Below are 23,045 nucleotides of genomic sequence, written 5' to 3' on the forward strand. Positions count from 1 at the left end.
TTAGGAATCTAGGATGTAAGGTAATGGGAAGCAGTTTGTGCATAATGATGATTAATATTGCCCATGGGAACTGTATAAAAAAAATTAACGATCAGAGAAAACAAAGTACTAGAAAATTATTTATTGAGATACATAACAGGAAACCATTTCACACTGTTAAAGTTCACACAATATAAAATATCAGTAATTTAAGAGATCAAACAACCAGCAATTTTTGTTGGACATAAGACAAAACCTGTAAACAAGAGTCTTGATCTGGGTTCTGTTATCATCCTTTTCCAAGTGTTTAGCCTCCAAAACGATCCCAGGTCTTTCCACTCACAAAAAGGTGCATAGCAACTACTCGCTGCTGAAGTAGTAGTGGTTAGATTCGGTAGTTAACCCAGTCATTCTTGAAAAAGGTTAGTCCAAAGCAATTTTTACTACTTGAGTTTCAAGATCCATCAATTATATCAAAGCTTAGAGCTTTCAAATTGTTCCCCAAAAAAGGTAAATTACCAAAGAAGAGGATTTTAGTTACCAGCAACATCTTTTGACTGTTTGACATTACCTTCTAGGCATACTCGTTAGAATCATATGGAAGACCAGTCTCATCAAGCTCAATGTGTAGCATTTTTTCTACAAAAGAAAGTTTTTAGAGATTGGATTTTTTTTTTGCAACATGTAGCTGATTCATATGTTGAAACGTATTATTGCAATTATTTTACATCGTAGTGCAGCATGAATTTCTTTGTTGCTTCTTCCTGCATTCTACGTTTTTCCACTCCATTGCATTTCTCGTATTGTGTGCTAAGAAGTAAGACTTCACATGCCGTTGAAGAGTGCAATATTTGCTAAGGTATAGAAGACTGAGGTATTATCACATTGTGCTTTGCAGGGCTCGTTTCTTAAAACAGTCTGCTTAATTATCAATTTCCAAGTGCCCGTTGGTGCCAGCCCTGCTCAGTCCATTTTTGTGGCCGTTTGCAATGGCCTTGGTATGGTAACCATTGGAAATGGCAGTGGCCCTCTTTTTGGCTATTGGCTCATGCAAGTAGCTTTTGTTTGGACGTTTGAGACTCACAAAGCTTCTCTGCATCTTGTGCTCCAGTAGCATGTGGTTCTGGGGTGTAAGTCCAATGCAGGCCCTGTTAAGTAGAAGACAGGAATTGATTTTATAAATTACGCAAGTCAAGAAGGACTGTCCTAGAATCACCAAGGTATAGACCCCAATACATCTTGAACCAACAAATATTGACTCTACAGAGTCATAGGTAAAGCATTTTTTTCTACTAGAACTGCATCAACTATTTAGTCTAAAAATGCACAACCGCTCTAATAAGTAGAAAGAGCATGCATTTAACATATTTACATTCAAAATAGGATCATAGGAAACCAACACCAAAGAGGTCTTGAAGAATATCTTCAATGCCCATGGTCTGTGCAAAAGTAAACAGGTTATTTTAAGGGACACAGGTCTGATGTGCACAACATGGCTACACCTTTTCTAGGTTTGATATATTTCTGCTAAATCTATATGAATTGTATAGAAGCAGCAAGCCTTTAATTCTCAAATTCAACAACCCCTACAAATGTCTTATAATTTCAATAAGTATAGAAAGAAACTATCAAGTGGTTTGAAATGTAGTGAAAACTTTGCACGTTTATGATTTGAAACAACTAGTCAGCAAATGATTTCCTACTGCGAGTGAACATAACCCATATTTCTCTTCACAAAATAGAACTACCTGATAAGCAGGCACAAATAAATTCTAGATAACATTGTTTTTGTTAAATTTTAACAGTAGAAAAGCGCCAGGTGTAGACTTGACAACTCATATTTTGGCTGCCCAGGACCATCAAAAAAAATTAAGTCGTAGATCTTGGACAAAGAAACAGTGGGCAACCACATGTGTACGCTCTCGAGTTAGCATAGTAACTTTAGTATGCAAATTGGCTTTAGCAATGAAACTAAAGTCACCCAACCTCATGAACGTTTAGGATAGTCTAGCTCTCACACCAACTCATTACTTTTATCTGGTTAGCCTGGGGTCTGCATCAGCTAAAGGACGGCTCAGAGTAGAGGTCTGGGTGGTTGCAAGAAAAAGATTAGTTCTACACACCAACTTTCATGTAGAGAGGTCATAGCATTACAGCACATCATGTGACAAAGGTTGTTTAAAAAATAATGGCTATCCTGCCTCCCTTTTGCCTGTTCTGTCCTCTCCAATTGTCTCAAAGCCAGTGGAAATTGCTAGCTCGAAATCTGGATAACATGAGTTTCTCAACTAGGCCTCAGTAATAAAGAGAAAGTAGAGATCATAGTTGCTAAGGACCTGGTGAAATTTCCATCAATGTTTAGGGCCACGCATTCACTCACAAACCCACAAGATAGGGCTCCTAAGCTGTCTCTGGGCCTGAGAGCACTTGCGGTTAGAGCTAATGTTGGTTTTAACTGAAATGGTTTGCAACATATGGATTCAGACTTTTCGTTAAGGTCTCTGTAGTTGGTATTGAATGGGCTATGGCCATGGTTCCCTAACCTGTGGTCCGGGGACCCCTGGGGGTCCGTGACACCTCCTCAGGGGGTCTGCGACTGCTTAGAAAATGAAATATTATTAACAGATTAGGTCCCCAGCTTTCAGTAATGACTGAGAAGGGGGGGGGGGGGCGGATTCCAATTATGATTCAGTGGGGGTCCCTGGATTCCAGTAATGATAAAGGGTGGGTGCACAGAAATCAAAACGTTGGGAACCACTGGGCTAGGGTAAATCTCTTTTTAGTCTTGACAAATAAAACTGACTACTCACAAACGTCATGGGTGAGAGGCAGGGAAGAGTTTCTACACAGAGATAAAAATGTTCTGTGGAAAACACAAATGTTTTATGGCAATGCATGGATGCCTTTGCCCTATGTAGAATTGTATTGTACAGCATGTAAAATTCTGCAATAGGCAATGGCCCACAAAAGTAAAGTCATAACTATACCAGACTTCACCTGGAAAGCTGTGCCAGGCACAACTTTCCATACGTACCTAGATCAGGTTTCATGAATACGGAAATAAGGTCACGTAGGGGAAAAAAAAATAATCTTAAAACATACGTTCGCGTTTTTTGCTACTTGGACACAGTGCATTTATAAAATGGATTTTGAATTACTGTTATCTAAGAATAGTTACTTGAAACACCTACAGAGTTGCCCCATTATTAAAGTCTGAAGATCCAATGTCAGTGCCCAATAAGGCACAGCTTTCGTTCCAACATTAAGAATCACAATATGCAAGAAAATATTAAATGACCATCCAGACTGCAGTTACACATTCGTTGTCAATTTTAATATACACTTAAAGATTTATGTGCTCCCAAGGAAATTAATGTTTGTGAGTTGGGAAGACCCTGCAAATAATCTCAAAATGCAAACAGCTAGAGTTACGCCACCATCACAACATTCGGTATCGAAGGTCAACCCCACAAACTTACCTTAGTATGTTCTCAATGCAACTTCTTTGCCTGAAGAGAGCGTTCACTACTGGGGTCCCTTCAGGAACCAGGGGTGCCTTGCAGAGGAAGCTAAGGATCGACAGGACACTATGGAATGTTTGAAACTCTGGATCCTCCTCTGTGCGGAATGTTATCCTCTGGCAGAGTTCAGTGAGGACCACCAAGTCCAAGATGAGAGGGCTTGCAAGCAAGGAATCCTACAGTGGCAAAAGAAAATCAGTCATTGTGTGAGGGAATGTGATGGGGGATGAACTGTGGGACATGAGTTTCTAGAAGCTTCCCGACTGGCTGAACGTTTGCCCCACAAGGAAGCACATATGTCACCACACCAACGTGCCTTAACTCACCACTGAAAAAGTTTGAATTCCCGGTCCACTCACTGCTTGAACTTCACCCTAGACTAACAATCAAGATTTGCTTTTGAGGCAGTTTTAAAAGGATTGCACACAGAAGGTTGGCAGTCACCTGATGAATGTAACTCGACCAAAACAATTAATCAAACTAAGCTCGCCCTATCCTAAATAATAATAATAATAATATCAATCTTCCTCGCTTTACCCACTCTAAGGGTAAGTGTACCTTTGTAGTAACTGTTGCATCTCATCTGTTCCCGTGGACACGCTTCCCTCCCCGCCCCCCCAGCATGGAAATTACTTCCCAAGGCTGTTAATACAAAGCGTGGCCCAGCAAATCCGTGCCCTGTGGGCGTATGTATACATAATCACACCTCATTCCCCTGCACATATTTTCACCAGCTCCCACTTTAGAAGTGGTGTGTGTACTAGATGTACGCTATTGCTGAGTGGGTAGACAGGGGAGTAACTGTCCATGCTCATACAGTCTTTCACCAACTTCTAACCTAGGACAGAAAGATAACCGAAGTGAAAAGGAGAAAAGTGGCATTGGCCCTTCAGCCATACAGGAATAACTTGTTTACTACTTCATGGCTGGTCCCCGTTCACCTCGCGGAGGTATAAAGATTCCTTGCATGATTATCTGACAAGAACATGCCTAAAGAATAACCCCAACATTTGGTGGAATGTGCAAGGACCTTCGAAAGGATGTTCACTGTACTGAACTGTAAAGGGGTCAGTCAAATGGAAGCTGACCCTCTGGCAGTGGATCTACTGAAGCTGGTCACAAGAAAGAAGATCCTAGCGCTATCCAGACAGAAACAAGAATGTGCACCCCATTGATTTCTATCTTTCCAACCTGAGGTTTTGTGAATCAATCCCTAACTGATCATATTTCTTGTGGAAAGCCACAAGTAAGGTAGTAGCTACCCATAACTCATCGAACCCCCATACGTTCTGGCCCTGGGGTCTGACGTGGCTCTAACTCCCCATCCTTAATCACACACAGCCACAGTTTTAGTTTTCCTCTTATGCTCATTTCTTTGCCCATACAGATAAAGTGTGGAGCTTTGATTTCTACTTGTGCATTTTGGGGATGGTGATTAATAATCCCATAGTTCTGGCCTGCTCAAGGTTTTTATGGGCGCCACCACGCAACACATGGCTCAAGTCAGTGCTCTTGCATTGCTTGACCACCCGCAGCATCCCCTCCGCCACAATGGCAGGTGTCTTGACTACCCAACACTCTGGGTATATCTCCCAGAAATGTAATGCCCAGCTTGTATCTCATACCCAATGCCCATCTCTTCCCTGTGTCACACAAAGCAGCAGAGAGCTAGAGCGTCTGCTACAGTCTCTGCAGTGATGTGCTCCTCCCCTCTGCGGTGATGTGCTCTTCGGCAAGAGCTACGTGCATGAAACATACTACTTCAGCTCTCGGATGCACAGCATCAAAACTGACATGAACCTTCATAATACCATCCACACCAAGTTCACATCTCCCTGGTTTTTTAAAGCAAGGTGCTCCCGCAAGCAACCAAGTGACTAGAAAAATGATAGCCTCCTTACACTATGTGCATAGTCAAACCTGCCGGCATCCCCCTAACCCAAAACGTGTTTATGAACCTACCATACAGATTATAACAAAGTCCAGAAAAGGTAGCTCAAATTCCCCAGTCTGCCAATGGAAGTGAACCTAATTTAAGAGGCAGAGCACCTCAGTCTTAGGAAGTCTTGGCACCGATGGGTGCAATTATCAAAACTTTACAATGTACACGTTGCCCTGTCACTCTGCATGGAATGTTGCGTGTTATTGTATACTGGCATTATCTATCCGTGTACAATGTAAAACATATCATGGTCACCTTCCTTGTAACGTGAAGTGCATTAAGACTAACTGCTCTATACAAAATAATAAATAAATCAAGATAATTGCTATATTAACACAACGTTTTAGGACACAGCTGGAATTAACCTGAAAAATGACAGAGACAGCAGTACAGGTGACCTACCTCACAGGTATTGTGAAGGACTATGGTGTTGGAGCCGCCCATCATGATTTCCGAAGTATATTCATCCATAGCTCGTTTACTGTCACCCACATAAGGGACATATTTTATAACCACCTGCAAAGTGAGAGCAAATTACCAGAAAGCCTTTCCAACAACAAATGTTTGCAAATTATTGTAGCTCACGGAGACTTTTGGTGTTCGATAAAATCTAGGGTTAAGCACATTAATAGGTATGGGTAAAACATTTAGGGCCACATGTAGCAACCCGTTTGCGAGTCGCAAACGGCGAAATTCGCCGTTTGCGAGTCGCAAACGTGGGTTTGGCATGCAGAAATGCATATTGCGAGTCGTTACCGACTCGCAATATGCATTTGCGACTCGCAAATAGGAAGGGGTGTTCCCTTCCTATTTGCGAGTCGCTGTGGGATGCAATACCATTTGCGGTCGCAAATGGCATCGCAGTTACCATCCACTTCAAGTGGATGGTAACCCACTCGCAAATTGGAAGTGGTCCCCATGGGACCCCTTCCAGTTTGTGACTGGACCCCAAAATATTTTTTCAGGGCAGGGTCCAAGGGACCACTCCCTGCCCTGAAAAAATACCGAAACAAAAGGTTTCGGTTTTTTTGCAGTGCAGCTCGTTTTCCTGTCAGGAAAACGAGCTACACTTCAAAAAAAAAAAAAAACTGCTTTATTTAAAAGCAGGTCGCGAACATGGAGGTCTGCTGACGTCAGCAGGCCTCCATGTTAGCGAGTGCCTATACTCGCAATGGGGCCGCAATTTGCGACCCACCTCATGAATATTCATGAGGTGGGTCATTGCGACCCCATTGCGAGTCGCAGTCGGTGTCTGAGACACCGTACTGCATAGCAAATTGCGACTTGCAATTTGCGAGTCGGATGGACTCGCAAATTGCGACTTGCAATTTGCGAGTCGGATGGACTCGCAAATTGCAAGTCGCAATTTTGCTTTTTGCTACATCTGGCCCTTAGTCACACCAGTCATTCACTTATACTAGCACATCTGCATGAACAGCAACCCTAAAATACATAACACTCCATAAACCTTTAATTATTAGGCTACAAAAAAAAAAAGAACGAAGTGGATTTGTTAAACAGTCTTGTAAAAACAGAAACACTTCAAGACCCTAGTAACATAAGATATACTAATGCACTGCACGTGAATCTATGAATTATTCACGTTGCTAAACCTGGCCTTTGTTGAGTATTAAGCTGCTGCTGTGTTCGGAATAAACAGGTGTTTCTTAAACTGGCTCCTTGCTATTCACTCTAGAATTGCATGGATGAGGGGAGACAAACTAAGTCCATATTCCACTAAGGGTAAAAAGTAAATAAGTCATTCTTGCACCCTCTAAAACTGTCATCTTTCAAGTTTCTGGGTGTTTCCAGGTTCTCAGAAAAACTCATGGCTTAATCTAAATCCGCTGCCAGCACATTCAGGAATCATTTTTGCTCACCCCTTAAAGTATCAAGAACGTCTTTCAAAAAGTGCATTCATACAACCTGCTGCATGAGACCATGGGGGTTAATGCAACAGGCAGCCATTTTGCAAATGCATCAGTTGTATGGCTCAAGGGACCATATAAATTACAGTCAGTGTATTTTAATATAAGCGGCATGCTAAATATATATATAGAAGCTCACCGTGATCATTGTGAGTGTAAATATCTTGCCCCCAATGATAGCCAGAGGTATAGATTGCTATATATTTGCCTCTGTTCATGGAACGGACTAGCATCTACCCAGCCAAGGCACAGATTCTATGCATACTCACAAGACACTGTACTAAACATCTGGCAACAAGATGAACTTTTACATGTTTGGGGCAACTTTAAGAGAAAACTTGCAGATCCACCTAGCCAGATCCCCAAAGACCAGCTGACCATTCACACCACTAACCTATGCAGGAGTCAAGCACATGTCTTAGCATCTACAAGTGCATGAGGAAAGTCTGTTAACGACTAGAACACTGCACCTGCTGCTCTCTGGAAAAGCCCAAAATCAGTTTGTTCCTTACAATATTACTGCTGCGCATGTGCCAGTAAGTACAATGTCACCAAGCTTACTTACACAGTGGTCGGGTTTCTCATCCGGAGCGTAGAGGATAGGATTGGACTGAACCATGTCATCCACCACATTGCTCTTGGATATCTCCTTGGACCGGAACTGCTGAGGCGCTGAGAGGTTCTTCCCATCATTATTTCCCAGGTGATTGTAGCTCACAATGGACACAGTCTGTTGAACATCAGGCAATTTGTGTTAGTGCAGTTCTAAAGAGAAGCCCAGCACCATACATACCAGCACAGTATTCAAGGACCCATGGCAATTTGTTTAAGTTCCGTAGCATTCTTTAGGAGGAGGCTAGGGGGCTTATTTAGAGTTTGGTGGATGGGATACTCTGTCCGCAACATGGTGGATTCTCCAGTCCACTGTAGTGTAAGAGCATTATATAGCCTTTTGACACTGTGGTATGTTGTGATAGAGAAGTCACATTTTGATGGATTATTCCATCCATCAAACTGTAAATAAGGCTACAAGTATGGAAAGTCACAGTTATATATGATCAAAACGGATGATCAGGTGTGTCCAAGATAATAGAACCTGGACATCCAGGTCATCAATACAGAGAAGACAATGTATCATTACAAATAATCCCTAATAAAAGTCTCCTCACTCCAACACTAAACCTGAACTATATTTGAATCATTTTCTTAACCAGAAACCTAATTCTGATCTCCAACCATTTACTTGATTTTACTTTTTATTGCCTCTTAATGTATATTTTCTCAATATTTATGTGTTACAACTAGTCTGTTCTAGTTTGTCATGAAATAATCAAAGCCTGCATGAATTACTGACTGGTGGATAGGACATGAACAAATTAGAGTGGTATGTTGCCAAATACGAAACAAGGTATATTAGCATGTAGTGACACTTCATAAAAAGGTTAAAAATTGAGCAATCTGAGTACGTTTTCCTGGTTTGACATTAACAATATTGTGTTTATGTAAGTAGAGTGCTGTAATTTAAGGTTTGCATCTTGCACAAATGTGTAAATTTCTCCATCCATTTTGCTTAATGTAAATTTTCTTGTGTTACACCTTTGTTGTGAAATAGGTTTGAACAGAGAAAGAATCTGCACATACCAGTCACAATGGTCACTGACGAGAATGCCACTGCCAAAATTCCACAGGCAAAACTAAAAAGCAAAGGTTCTAGTAGTAAAAAATGCATGCCACATTCTCTTTTCCAAGCACTTCCAAACAGAAAATGTGCATTTTTTTATTTATTTATTAGACGTTTGCATAGTATGTTTTCTAAAAATAATTTTAATTCTGGCAATTGTGATTTTTGACTATTGTGCAAAATAAAAGAATACGCTCAGTGTATATAATTGCAACTAAAATGTAGTGACTGCACTGACTAGGTTTTTGTACCTGGCATGAAGGGGGCCTACTTCTCCTCTGATTGCTCCAGCAACGATTGTCTGAAGACTTAAGAAATTTACATTTTCCATTTCTAGAAAATTGTTCTTTATGGTTATACTTATTGGGGGCGGGTGGGGTTGATAATTTTTCTAGTGGGATTAGCCTCTACGGGATGTACAGTCTTACAACGGAGAAAAGCCAAGGTATGCAGCTGAAATAATCTTAACATAAAAGCACTTTATCTGTAGCTCATTCTTCTTAGGAAAGGACAGCCTAGTATGTCAGAGACCTGAGAGCTCGAAGTGGAGTATTTATTCCCCAAGTAAAGAATTATGTGGCACAAACAGCGAATACACAGAAAGCCTGGCCTATGTGAAGAACCCCAATGAATGGCCATAGGAGAAATAAAGTTTTATGTTGTCAGCGGGAAATTAAGGGAATGTGAGGGGTTTGGCATTAAAGATCATGGGGAAATTTAAATTGGAGATTCTTGAATGGCTTTCACAAATCTATCCAATAACGTTTTCTTAATAACAGATGGAAAATGACATTGGTTAATCAAATTAAACTAAACAAGAATTATTATAACAGTGCAATCATAAGTCTTGAAAACCCCTGTGAATGAAAGAGCTGGGTGGATGTGTGCTTCAAAGATAATTATTTTAAAATAAAGGAATATTTCCCTCCATCTCAAGTTTTCTATGCATTGACATACATAAATTAATCACCGGGCATTACAAGAGTCAAACCCAATAATAAGATAAGCATTGTGTCACCTTGAGGCCGGAGCTGATGAGGAAGTCAACCAGAACGGATTTTATCTTGGTCTGTCCGGACTTAAAATCGTCTCCTCCAATGAAAACTTTGTTCTTAATGGCAAGTTCTACAGCTCCAGGGACAAATGTATTTTGAGGTGACCCATTGATGTATGCACAACCCTCCAGGATGCTGGCCACAGCAAACAGAGTTGAAGGCGACACCTCCCGATCACACTGTAACAGATAATTGAAAGGAAAACAAGTGATTTTACAAGTTGGAGCAGAGTCTCTCATACAGAAACTACTGTGATATGAATTATGGTAACTGAATACATAATAACAATGTCTGTGAGATTTCTGTAATACCCAACTGCTTTTGGTTGTAATAGGATGGGACTGTAGCGGCTACATGAAGCCAATAATGTTAAAAGGTTTACACTAACATATCTAGTTCAAATCTCAAACAGGATTTTTTTCTCTCCATCTTGGAACCCTTTCTCCCTCTCAACCCACCTTTCCTGCCCCCAACCTTCACTGCCAACTGCTTTTTTCAACCCATCTTTTCGATGCCTGCTATTCCACAGTTTTAAAGCAATAGGCTGCACAATTTACAAAGTCTATGTTTGGTACCTAGTCTCTACAGTTTCTAAATGTCTGATCTATAATCATCATGGAGACGCACTGCCCGTTACCTTCTCAGAAAGGAAATATTGCAAAAGGGCAAGGCCAAATGTGGAATTTAAAATCAGTTTTCCAAAAAAATGTATTTGGGTTCAGAATAGCGTTTTTAAAGTGCAGGCTAAGTTTAGAATCTCTTAACCCTTGCATGCTGAAAACGTCATGCACAGCACTGCTTTTATTTGGTGTTGACACACAATTCACATGTAATCTTGTAAAACATCAGTTCACACAATTTCAGATGCAGCAGCTGCTTGCTGTAAACACCGTCAGTGAACCATGGACTGTGTTTCTGCGCTTAAATGCTTTCCATTTTGACATAAAAAGAGGAAAAAATATATCCTTTGACATTTCTCCTAAATGTTTCCTTCCTTCGGAAAAACATGAAAAGGGAAGACCGGGGCTACCCCTAAAGCATGCATTAGTTATGGACATTGTGAACATAAAAAAAAAATAGAAAAAAGTACATAAAAAGGTATAACGTGATTTTTAAATGTAATACACTTATGAGGACTCCGATAACTCACATGTTTATCTGAAGAAATCTCCTCAACATGTTGGGATGCGTAAAAATCCCAAATATAATCAAACCCATTCCTATTAAATAAAAGACCATGATTAAGACATAAATACATACCATCTGATGGCCGTTTCATTGTAAATTCAAGTGTTATCTTACAAAAAGAAGGAGCCAGGTCCTCCAATCCCCCAATGAAAGGCTCATAATGAAACTAAGGGCAGGATTTATGAAAAGTTAGCGCTGCCATTGTGTCATTTTTTGACGCAAAAGCAGCACAAACTTACAATTTTGCGTCAAAAAATGACGCAAAGGCGGAGCTAACTTTCCATAAATCAGGCCCTAATAGCGTGGACCGAAATGCCAACACCCCCAAGGCAGTGACCAGAATCTTTGCATGTGTGTATGACAGCTTATTAAAACACAAGACTAACTACATCGATATTTCGTGTGCACTTTTATCAGCACTCATTGTCTCACTATCTCTCACAAATGAAGGCTGCCCTTTTACTGTTAACTCCATTTAGATTTTCCTAGTATTACATATTATGGCATACGTCTACGCTTATGTTTGATGAATAATTGATTAAACGTGAGCAGCGAATAAACACCTATCATGTTATCAATCAACTATCGCTTGCAGGATTAAATTGCAAAGGGAATGTTCTGTTGCCGACTGTTGAAGATCACCAATTAACTATTTTCTTCACCTTGTTGTTTACCTGTACCAATATGAAATGTTTTGAGCGGCTATCTTAAAAAAGTATTAAAAAACTAGCATATTCTTTCTATAAAACAGTTATGATGCGTTAAAACGTTGCTCACCTCAATGGCTTTCAGCAGATTGTATGCTGTGTCATTTACACCTGGAATCAGATCACAAAAGCGCTCAGTGTTGGCTGTCCACAACACAATGACTTTTTCCACCCCGCTCTTCATCTTGAAGTCCTGAATATCTTGGCGTATTTGCTGGACCTGAAAAACAAAACAAAATTTAAGTAAACCATGCCAAAGTCCCAAAGGGATATTTCTAAAAAGAACAAATACTAGTGAACGAACCATATAGGTATACATGGCAGGTTATTTACTAATAGTTGCGTGGGCGCTTGTGGAGACGTTGCAGTTTTGCACTGCGCCCACAAGTTTTTATGATTATAACCACAACGCTTTGCGTCACATGACTGCCTGTGGTAAACCTGTCAATTACATATTTTCAATGTAGAAATGTGGTTATGTAACGCTATCCTTGTGATGTGCAACTGCAAAAAGGGGACCTTACAAATTGCAAAACTTTGCCAGCAATCTTTGTGATTAAAATGGTAACCTCGAATGAGTTTCAGTGAATGAAAGCAAAACACAAAACTGCTGCCTTCATAATTATGTGAGGGGTCTCTGTAGTCTCTCAAGTGTGCGTGTGAAACAGCACACACTGAATCGTCTTCTGGTGCTTAATTCATAGAGATAATTCATTAGTCATTTATACTCTCTGAAGGGAGAAAGGTTACCTCAACCCTATCTGGATTGAAACCTGTGACTATCAGGTTAAACAACAACGTCGACAGCAAGCACAGTCAACCCACTGAGCTGCCTCGGTCATAAACTACGTCAGTTTTGTAGCACCCATGCCTGCCTGATGTTTGCTGGTAGGAGAGTTTCAACGTCCATCGTCTCAAGTAAACGTTCTGCACCTCCAAGGCTAGCTTTCGTTAGTAAATGAGAGGGGTGCCATGTAAGTAAGAGAACAATAAAGAAGCCTGCGCACATAGCACAGCTCAAGATCCTAAAACAAACTAGTGAAGAACTAGGATCCAAACAAGGACGTCAGGTGCCAACCAATTATTGATACTTATGCAACTAAGGGAACAGCGCTCCAGGACCTAGATGGATGACTTGCTAGCACCATCCTTACATCCAAGTGGTGATTTAAGCTTTTTGCAATTATCTATATTGTGTTGCCACTCAACCTGCCACTAGTGAAAGAAGATCATGCTTCTGGGAGCCTTGGAGGCTACTTTGGTCTCCCATGTCGTGTTCTGGTTGCTCTCTTCCTCCAGCTGCCACAAGTTGCAGTGTGTGGCTCCAGCCCATACAGTGATTCTGTAAGAGTGGAAGGTGGAGTGAGGAGCCAATTCATACTGAAGTAGGAGACTATATGCAGGTAAAGACCTCCGGGACAATAAAGCCTCGGATCACATATCATGCATCTGCTGCAGCATGCCACAATAATGTGCATTTCTTACTGCAACTATTTCTATGTTAAGTACATATAAAGAGAAGATGAATGTGGTAGAAAGGGTAGGAGCCTTTTCTGCTTATAGACTGTCCGGAATGAGGGCACTCATTACTAGTTGGTGCCAGCACCCTCATCAAGATGGTTGGCCGAAGACACCCCACTGCTTACCAGCATCTTCTAAAATGGATTTCAATGTCCCAAAACACTCCGCAGATGTCAGGGGACTCGTTCAACAACCGATTAGCATATGTCAACATATTTAAACTTCCTTCGGCAAAACCTGTCTGACCTGTATTTAACATAGTGCATGATCTTTGAGGCGTTTATGCTGTTGGAAAGCCTGTATTACAGGATATATGATTGCAAAAATACAATGCAAAGTACAAAATAAGCAAGGAGGCAGAAATGGTTTTCATACTCGCTAACTTCACTTCAAGACCCATAAGGAATTGTAGAGGACAAGGGTTTGTAATAGGAGTCCCACTAACCTCCGAGTCTTGCTATTCATTATATGAACCAATACTTTGCAGTGACAATAGGAAATGAGAGAATGACTCGCTGATCTGTTTCCGACTCCCAGAGACTAAGGCTTTCGCAAAGTGGAAACTGTTCCGTAGGGACATCTTCCACCTTGTGAATGCTGTCTGCTTGGATGGGGTGCTATCAGGTCTAGGGTTTGTGGAACGTTTTCAGCAAACGGCAGCCTTTGCCACCGCACTTCAATCAAACGGGAGACAAACTGCTAGTTCAAGATGTATTTATTAACTTGTAATGCAGCAATGGCCAAACCAGCAAACTAAATGCTTTTCACTGCAGTTCTTGTTATATCAGTTACCTGTTCGGCTTTAGTCCCTTGCAGGACATGGTCAGCGCGATCTTCTTGGTTGGCTGCAATGAACTCTGGGATGTAAATAGAAGGCCTTGGCTTCATTTTCTCCATGTGAGGTCTCAGCTGCTCCTGCAGCTGCCAGTCTAGGACTTCAGCCCTCTTCATGGCATCTGCCAAGTTCAAACTGGAGATGTCCCAGCCTAGAAAACAGAAGAACACTTGGGTAATAAACAACATATGAGACTTGTCCAAAGGCAACGAACTGAAATCCAATGTGTGGTAAACTAAGGAAATTTAAATATGTGGTATTTAGGTGACATTTACTACCACAACGAGGCTTTGCCAATGGTTGGCACGCTACCCAGCGTACCTCTGTAATCGTCACTGTACATTTTTGTCTACCATTTGTTTCACCGGTTGTGGCCAATGCAAGCCGTAAGGAGGGGGATGAGGGGAGCACTAATACATTTAAAAAACAACATAATTTACCCATATTAAATAAAAAATAATCCATGCCTGTTAAAGTTACATTGATCAACGGGTACCCTTTACTTCTGAGGCTTTTTTCCTTTACCCCTGAAATGTATTTGAGGAATTTAACATTGCTGACTTGGCACATTTTCACAACCCTAAGAAACGTTTTCAAAACCACCACTGAAACATGATTTTATTTTTATTTTAGAGAACATTTTCCACGTGAAGTCTAGTCTGTTAAAATCAGAGCAACTCACTTACGGAAGTAAAATAAAGCATCCACCTACCATCAAAGACTATGTCATTTGGATTGACCATGGGAAGAAGGTTACAGAAGGGCACATACACGTCCCCGCTGGCACTGGTGCCCAGACACACAGTAGACGCCTGCAGCATCGATCCATAGTAGTTAGCAAACTGGAGAGACAAAGAAGCTCGTTACTGGCAGCTGGAATACTTGGCAATGATACAAAACCTTACCGCGGCTGGCTCAACAATGCCCAGACCTTGGCATGAGTCAGTGACACATTAAATTGGCTGTGCAGTTGGGTTCACTGAGTCTACATCAGGCATGCTTCCTCTCAAGTAACCTTTCACCCAGATTTAGGGTTATACAATAGAAATGGAGAGGAGTATGTGGAAAAGGCATCTACTCTGTAAAGTGAGCTATATACTGCTTTAATTTGTTAATCACTTTTTTTTTTTTACAGATTTCATGGTTAAACTGTGCTGCTAAACTGTTGATTGTTTCTACTGCTTAGTAATCAAAATGCATAGGAATCGATTCTCCTGTCAGTGCAAGAGGCAGTCTTGAATGAATGTCTTAACTTGGTTTAGAAACCGATTTTTTTTTAATCCGAAGTGGCTGCTTTGACCCTCAACAACGACCCTAAAGGTGGAAATTATTTACTGCCTATGAAGACCTGAAGGTGCTTTCAAACATCTTGATGTTTTAAAAAACAGTAAGATCAATTTCAGGAGGAGATATTTTACGCTTGTTACGGAGATCTCAACTCGCTGTCACTCTCACAATCGTTTAAGAGAAATGCGCATCCGTTCGGGAACGCAGAATCTCTTTCAGTATATTTGAAGGCTAGATATTAAATATACAGGGAGGGTAAGGTTGCATGGGAAGGAAGTCGAAGACCTATTGCCTTGTATACGAGTATAAACCCTTTCAATTCCCTCACCCCTTATTCTGCACTTTGTCTTAACCTTTAAGTCTTAAATTCAGGGCGGACGATTAATAGTTAATGCCCTCAGGGGAGGGCTCGAACACTGAAGAGACACAGCTTTTCAACATAGTTGCTGAACAACCTCACTTTGGGTGGATGTCAGCCTCTTGGATCGGTGCATGTATACCAGGAAGCAGGCGCTTACCTTTGGCCCATTTTTTGTCATCCAGGAAAGGCCCAGTTTGTTTGCCAGCACAGCTGCAGTCACGGTGGTGCCATTGTTGCCTCCCCACCCGACTAACATCACTCCAAGTTTTGGAACTCGCCGCTCCGTGCGGAAAGTAAATTTGGTGGAACAAGGTTTGACCTTAAAAAATAAAGAGACAGGACATTAAAATAAATGTTTACAACTTTTAAAAGTGCATCATTAAAAACGTCACTGTTTTCTCCCACTCTTACTTTAACAAACCATTAAAGACATTTTTTTTTCGGGAAGGTCAATAAGATGTAAATGTACAATTCAACTGCCGGAAAATAAAACCGATATATAGAAACATAACCGCTTTTATTGAAAATGTATTTCACTTAGACTGTTACAAATCACTTAAAATGTCTAAATAGCATCTTCAGGTAAGAGTCACAAATGTTATATAATAAATCATACTTTGGTTAAAATATTCTAGCAAAATAAGTTAGGCAGAGAAAAATAAGATCTATTTTTTTAAAGGTACCAGTAATATTTGTTGACAATACTCCTTCTAATCTCGAATGTGTATTTAAGTGCGGGGTTAGCTACACCATCTCTATCCAGCTCCCAGTTTTTCCGTAAGTGCCAATTTCAACTCATACAAATTCCTGCCACCAGGATAGGGGCTCCACGACCTCCTTCTGAAGCAGAGCTGGAGCATCTCAGCTGTGGCATATGGACCCAGAGCATGGGTTAGACCCATAAGGCAGCTTTCAGAAGCAGCAAGGATCTGTCCTGTGGGGGTGTCCCCAGTACTGTGTGTTACCCAAAGGACCATGGCTTGGGCAGCACCTTGGTTTACCCTAGCAGGCAACCAGAAGTAAAGTTACAAAGTGCACAGCTTTTTGTATGCAGAGGTCGGGATGGAGTAATCACAGATGTATCCTATTATACAGAGTCGTATACATCCATAAACTTTGCAACTTAAGATAGACGTCATGTGGGCATGTCTAGTGTGTACGCATTTTAATGCATGCCCTTATAATGTGTACTCGCTTTACATGCGCAAATAAAGTATATAGTCTGTTACACAGCTCATGGATGAAAAATATGTTTTTTCAAAGATTAGGACTGATTACTACAGCCAGGCCTTGGCATCCAAATACCTTGCAACACACTTCACCTCCAGTAGTGTGCGGTTTATGTGGATCTTTGGCAAGCTGGAAGGGATAACTCGCAGAACGCCTGAGAAAGAAATAAACACTTACACTAAGTGGTGAGAGAATTCTCCTACTGCAGGCAGCTCCTGTGGACACCTCATCACTAACTGCAGCACTGGGCTGGAAAGCAAGAGCTCCGACTTAACCGTAAATCGGTACTTTGCTAGCAACACCAGCAACCTTTGGCCCCTGATGTCACTTTGGTACTAGCACTAATTATGTTGGACCTCAATGGACACCTCGGAGCTTGCCATATTAGGCATGTGGCACACGTCAGATGCACTGGATACCGTGCAGGTTCTCCTAGGAAGACTTTGAGGGCCGGAATGTGGCCCAGGAAGCAGATTCCTGGTGGTTGGGAGGAACTATCGAAAATAACACAAGATCTCAGTATTGCCGCTCTGAATAACTGATGACACGTCTGAGACTGTTGCCCTCTTATTGCAACAAATCCCTTGCAGATCCATTGGGTGCCAAATTCAAATATGTGCAGTCGCTGTAAGAGCAGGCTGGTTAACTGCAAGCAGTCAGAGCGCATGTAGTGCCATGAGGGGTACTTACGCTGACCTGCCTGGGTGAGTTCACTGGTGTGATCCTCACAGCTTATGCGATGAGCATGTCACATGCTGCTGTCCGGGACATTTCCTCACGCTGCTATAGGAACCATACCAAAACAATGAAAAACCACAACGTAGCAACCTCTAACTCAGATTTTTTATAAATGCATATTTACTAAAACTCATTACCCAATTTACCATTAAAAATTGATCTTAAAAGTTAAAAATTGTATAAAACCAAAGGACCATTATATAGATGCAAACTCAGTCAAATTCGTTCTTACCTTGGTGATTCCATTGTCTGTGAAAACTCGTGTGGTTTGGTATGCATAATCTGCTTCGATGTACTCCTTGGAGTACTTCACAGCTGGGCTGTCCACAATAAACTGTTCTGCCATCTTCAGAGGTTTTAGAGCTGTATTCCTGCTTACAAAAACAAAAAACAAAAAAAACACGGTTAAAAGTGCACTAGATCTGTCACCTCTGGGAGGATAAATATACAAATTATTTGGCTCATAAAATAAACCAGCGTCAGTGCTCTCTCTCCTGCTGATTCGTCATCATTGCATCACCTCTTTGCCTCGTCATCCTCTTGCACTCCCCTGACCCCTCTTTCTGCTCACTCATTATTAGCACCGTCATCCACTCCTCAGTCCCCTCTGCCAAGTCTCCTCCCTCATTCATGACTAAGTCGCTTCTCTGCCCCGCCCCAACCCGCGCCTCGTGATCCACAAACTCCAAAGAAGTTCCTGACCCTGGGGGCGTGGACACAACGAATCAGCAGAAATGCTTCATTGTGCCCCGAAATAAACAAAAACACATCAGGTCCAACACTCACTGTGAGCTTGGTCCTCAAAATAGAAGTGCTTATTGCAACAACTGAAAAAGATGAGCTAATTTGGCAACCTTGGTGCCCTCCGTCACTAATACAGAATGACTACAACAAAAGTGCAAATAAGCAATAACATTTGGCCTACCGATAGATACTTCATGATGAAATCACGTCACAAAGGAGTCCTAATTTCACTCTAACATGCAAACTTGGGGTTCAAAGGCAGCCACTACTTGATTTGACACGCAACTACTAGTGTCTGGAGCAAGAAGCACACAGACAATGTGAATGGGGAGCACATGGTCGGACTGTGCAAAGTACATGGTCATCTCCCACGAACTTGTATCCCCAACACCCAAATGACATTTTCTCTACCCTGGGTGTAGTCAGTGGGAGGCGCCACCGTGCAAGGTTTTTCAGAGTTTCAGGCAAAATGATGTTTTGCCTTTTGGGCGCTCCCTGTCATCTAGCAAAAGACCATTTATTGCTTACCTTGACCTCCTGTTACCGTATGCGGTGTCAGCATAAGGCAGCTGTGTAGATTAGCCATAACAAATCATCGCCACTACCACTCAATTTCCAGCTAACATAGCTGCCGAGCGGACTTCTGTCCAGTGTGACACGATCAGCAGAACAAAAAATAGCGTATTTGAGACGCTGCATAATGCCAAATTTAGAAAAGTGCATTTGGCTGGAAAGGCAGGACAGGTTGAGCCCCTTACCTGTAAGTTCACCTTATTTTGGGAGCCGCCAACCTCTTTTTGAGCATATTTACACTTTGTAAAATAGGCAAATGTCCTGGTAGACTTCTTTAGGGGCCCTCGTCTGTTTACAAACCTGTTAACATCCTCCAAAATGAGTTTATTGTCCATTCACTCCAAATCAGGTCAAACACTGAACCACTTGGCTTTACCCTCTTTGGGGTGCAACAGGTGGGGTCTCACCTCGCCGAGGGGGGCTCAGAGACGGGAACACCCAGAGCACCGGGGCGTGCAGCTTCCCCACTGCAAGAAGGGACCTAGGAATGTAAAGTTGCTACCGGATAACAGAGGAGCCACACTGGACATGTGAACACCCAGGCCGTGTCAAACAAATCATCCTAATATCCCGAACAGCAACACGGAACATTTTCATAGGTAAACAAACAGTTAAAAACTAGCCTTTCTTTGTCAGTGTAAATATTATGCATTTACACTTACATATTCCGGACACAAAATCTCACAATTACAAAAGTAGGAGTGTTTTCCTCGTGTGGGTTGCTCTGCCAGTCTAGATATAATAATCCTGTCGAGGAAGGGGCGGCCCCTCGCTGACAGGAAGCAGAACACCGGCCGACGTGCGAGAAACACACAACCAACTGTCAACGAATGAATGAACCGGCTTGCGGAAGGAAACAGTGACACTCCGTTAAAGAGTGCGCTCTATCCGTAGAGAAAGCACCGCCTGGCGACCGCGGACGCTATGTCCGGCAAATTATCTATACACTCCTGCCGTTCCCCCAACAACCATTTACCAAAACAACACGGTGCGCTCGAGCTGTCAGGGAGGTTCGGGACAGATCCGCGGAAGGATACGCACCGAAGTAGCTTTACGGTATTCCGTGCGTAGCTTTCGCGGTGCTTCTCGAAGCTTCTGCCGGTGACGCACTCGTCTCGAGGATGCTGCGGCGGTTAGGATTCACACGTTGGCTTGCACGAGGACCGGTACCGTGAGGAGTTCGCTCCGCTCCGCTCTTTATAAAAGGCGCGGCGGCTCCTCCCCGCCCGGCCGGGCCACGCCTGACCCCCTCCCCGCCGCCGGCCGCCTGCGAGGGGAACTGCGGCTGGTGAATTTCCACAGCCGAGATTGCGCCTTCCGCTGCTCAGCACCCACCCTCGTCGGGGACACATTGTCCTCGGAGTCTGCCAGCACGGCTCGGTAAATATTCCGGCCTTGCCTGAACACACCCACTTCTCGAACAAAGCAACAACGGCGATGCGTTCCTCCCTCTGCGAGACCATCGAAATTGGAGCGGCGTATTCTGTCGTTAGCGAAAGGACATTAAAAACATTTATAATGCAAACGTTACTTTGCCTCCTCAAACTTGCGCATCTTAAAGCAGAAATGCTATCACCCTTCACAAGCATACAAGTTGCAGAAGGGCAACATAAGTGGCACTGGGCAAAGTCATGGAAAGAGCCGAACCAAGAATCTGGATTGCACCAAGACCTAAAGCACAAACAGTGCTATGGAAAATGCCGGCATGCAATTTAAGTCTCATGTCACGGAAAAATATAGGGCTCTTGAATTCCGAAATTATGTATTTTGTTGAAATCTGTCCCGTTCTGCACACACCAGGCCCAGGGACCATTGCTAGGCTAAACCAAAATAATGCTCATCTTTCTGGCTAGCTGAGACTAGTGTGCCTTTGCTTGCTGACAAGTTTGCAGACCTTAGTACAGATGGGCTGGTGAAATTACACTTTGAGTCACAGTAGCATAAAAGTGCATAGTTACTAACTTGAATGTCACTGTTCCTTTCTCGCCATTTCATGCTCATCTTAGAACGTTTTAGTAAAGGAGTTTTCACACTGCATCCTTCTACTCGGGGTTTCTTCAGCTTGAAACTCAATAGCACATTTGCAGGTAGGTTTATCATTGGGGTATGTGTGAAGGGTGTTTCAGTATTTACAGATAAAATGGTACATGGCGACTTGTACACTGTCACCTCCCCATCTTTGCATTGACCCGAGGCCATCTCAAGAACTCCTGATAAATAGGTTGAAATATGCAAGATAAACTGCAAATTCCTGACCCTGAAAAGTAGACCATTACTGGTACTCTGTTATAAGAGAAGATTGTCAAGTATATGATTTTTTTCATATTTAAGAATTTCTGTAGTAGCGATTAGCTTTAAAAAATTTCAATACCTGGGATTTCAATAGGGTCATCCTTAATAGCCAGCACATGCCTTTCACTGGGAAGACTGGCAAAATCAGCACAGTTTTGGTGCAAGGCACAGCTGCCGGGAGATCACTCAGACCACACTGCCACAGGCATTTACTGCAAGCAAAATACACATATGGGAAAGACGGAGGAAGAGATAAATGAAAAAGTGCCCAAAAAAGAGAAAGCTGCAAGAGTGAGCTGAAGGGGCAGGGAGTGGTTATAAATGGATTAGAAAGGCCCGAGATGGCTTCAGGATTACTCTGCCTTGGAGTTCTGTGCTCGCACATTAAATTGCAGTTGCCACTTGTTTCATGGGGGAACTTTGGGCACCGGCACGTTTTTATTTACAAATTAAACACTGTTGAGCGGACATCTTCACTCTGGCCATGATGTGGCACTTCCATTTTTGAGGCTGTACAGTACCCACCCATCAAGGACTGTGACCCCACCAGAAGGACAAGTTACCTACCTTCATTAATACCTAATATGGTATAGACAATATATAGTTGCAGGTTCCTTACCTTAGAATTTCCACCAGGCGTCACTCTGGATCCAGAAACTTTTCTCAAGCAGTACCCCTGCGTGCTGTTAGGTGGCGTCGACAGGCTCCACGCCCATCACCGGCATCATCCGTGCTGGATGACATCGCCGGTTGTATATATAGGGGTCCATCCTGGCACGCCGACGTCCTTTTTCTTTTCATGACTTTCCACGGCAAAAGCTCAGAGCCACGAAGAACACGGACCACTGGTGTGTCAAAACTAAGGCCCTCCAAGGGGAGTCGCTGACCCTAGAAAACAATTTGCAGAGCGTGGAGGATGGGTGGGTCAGTAAGAAATCTGCAACTAGATATTGTCCCTATCAGATAAAGCGTTACCGAAGGTAAGTAACTTGGCCATCTGAAAGAGACATCTAGTTAAGGATTCCTTACCTTAGAATAGATACCCAAGCAATACCATCCCCGGCGGAGGGTCTGCAAACTAACACCATACTATAAAGTCCTGCAGGACCAAACAGGCAAAGTGCCTGTCACTACGGACCTGACAGTCCAGGCAGTAATGTTTGGTAAACATGTACAAAGATGCCCACGTTGCTGCCTGGAAGATAGCATGTGTACTTTCAGTCCTTGACAATGCAGTGGTCGCAGCTTTAGCTTTGGTAGAATGATCATGCAAACCCTCAGCAGGTTGCTTTTTGGCCAGTGCGTAGCAGATCTTGATGCAAAGTACAGCCCATCTGGAGGTAGTTTACTTCTGCACTGCCCAACCATTCTTTGCACCCACATAAATAGATAAAAGAGTTGATCATCCACCCAGAACTTTTGTACAGTCAAGGTACAATGCCAGTGCTGTTTTCTGGGCCCAG

The 23,045-nt window shown here is 42.5% G+C and overlaps 1 protein-coding gene across 2 annotated transcripts; it reads right to left on the reverse strand.

Moving 5' to 3' along the window:
• Positions 1-106: 106 nt before the first annotated feature.
• ISYNA1 (inositol-3-phosphate synthase 1) lies at positions 107-20,649 on the reverse strand. 2 transcript variants are annotated; one of them, XM_069218508.1, is made up of 11 exons: positions 20,332-20,649; positions 18,206-18,344; positions 16,163-16,324; positions 15,070-15,199; positions 14,315-14,508; positions 12,072-12,221; positions 10,070-10,285; positions 7,936-8,100; positions 5,845-5,958; positions 3,459-3,676; positions 107-1,127 (listed from the first exon to the last, which is right to left on the reverse strand). In XM_069218508.1, the coding sequence occupies exons 2-11, from the start codon at positions 18,317-18,319 to the stop codon at positions 902-904; spliced, it is 1,689 nt and encodes a 562-aa protein (XP_069074609.1). In that variant the 5' UTR covers positions 18,320-18,344; positions 20,332-20,649; the 3' UTR covers positions 107-901. The 2 variants fall into 2 exon arrangements, with proteins under 2 accessions (XP_069074609.1, XP_069074608.1); XM_069218507.1 differs by lacking the exon at positions 20,332-20,649 and adding an exon at positions 19,953-20,096.
• Between the last annotated feature and the right edge of the window lie 2,396 nt (positions 20,650-23,045).

This window comes from Pleurodeles waltl, chromosome 12, assembly GCF_031143425.1.
Source record: "Pleurodeles waltl isolate 20211129_DDA chromosome 12, aPleWal1.hap1.20221129, whole genome shotgun sequence".
In the NCBI taxonomy this organism is placed as follows: Eukaryota; Metazoa; Chordata; class Amphibia; order Caudata; family Salamandridae; genus Pleurodeles; species Pleurodeles waltl.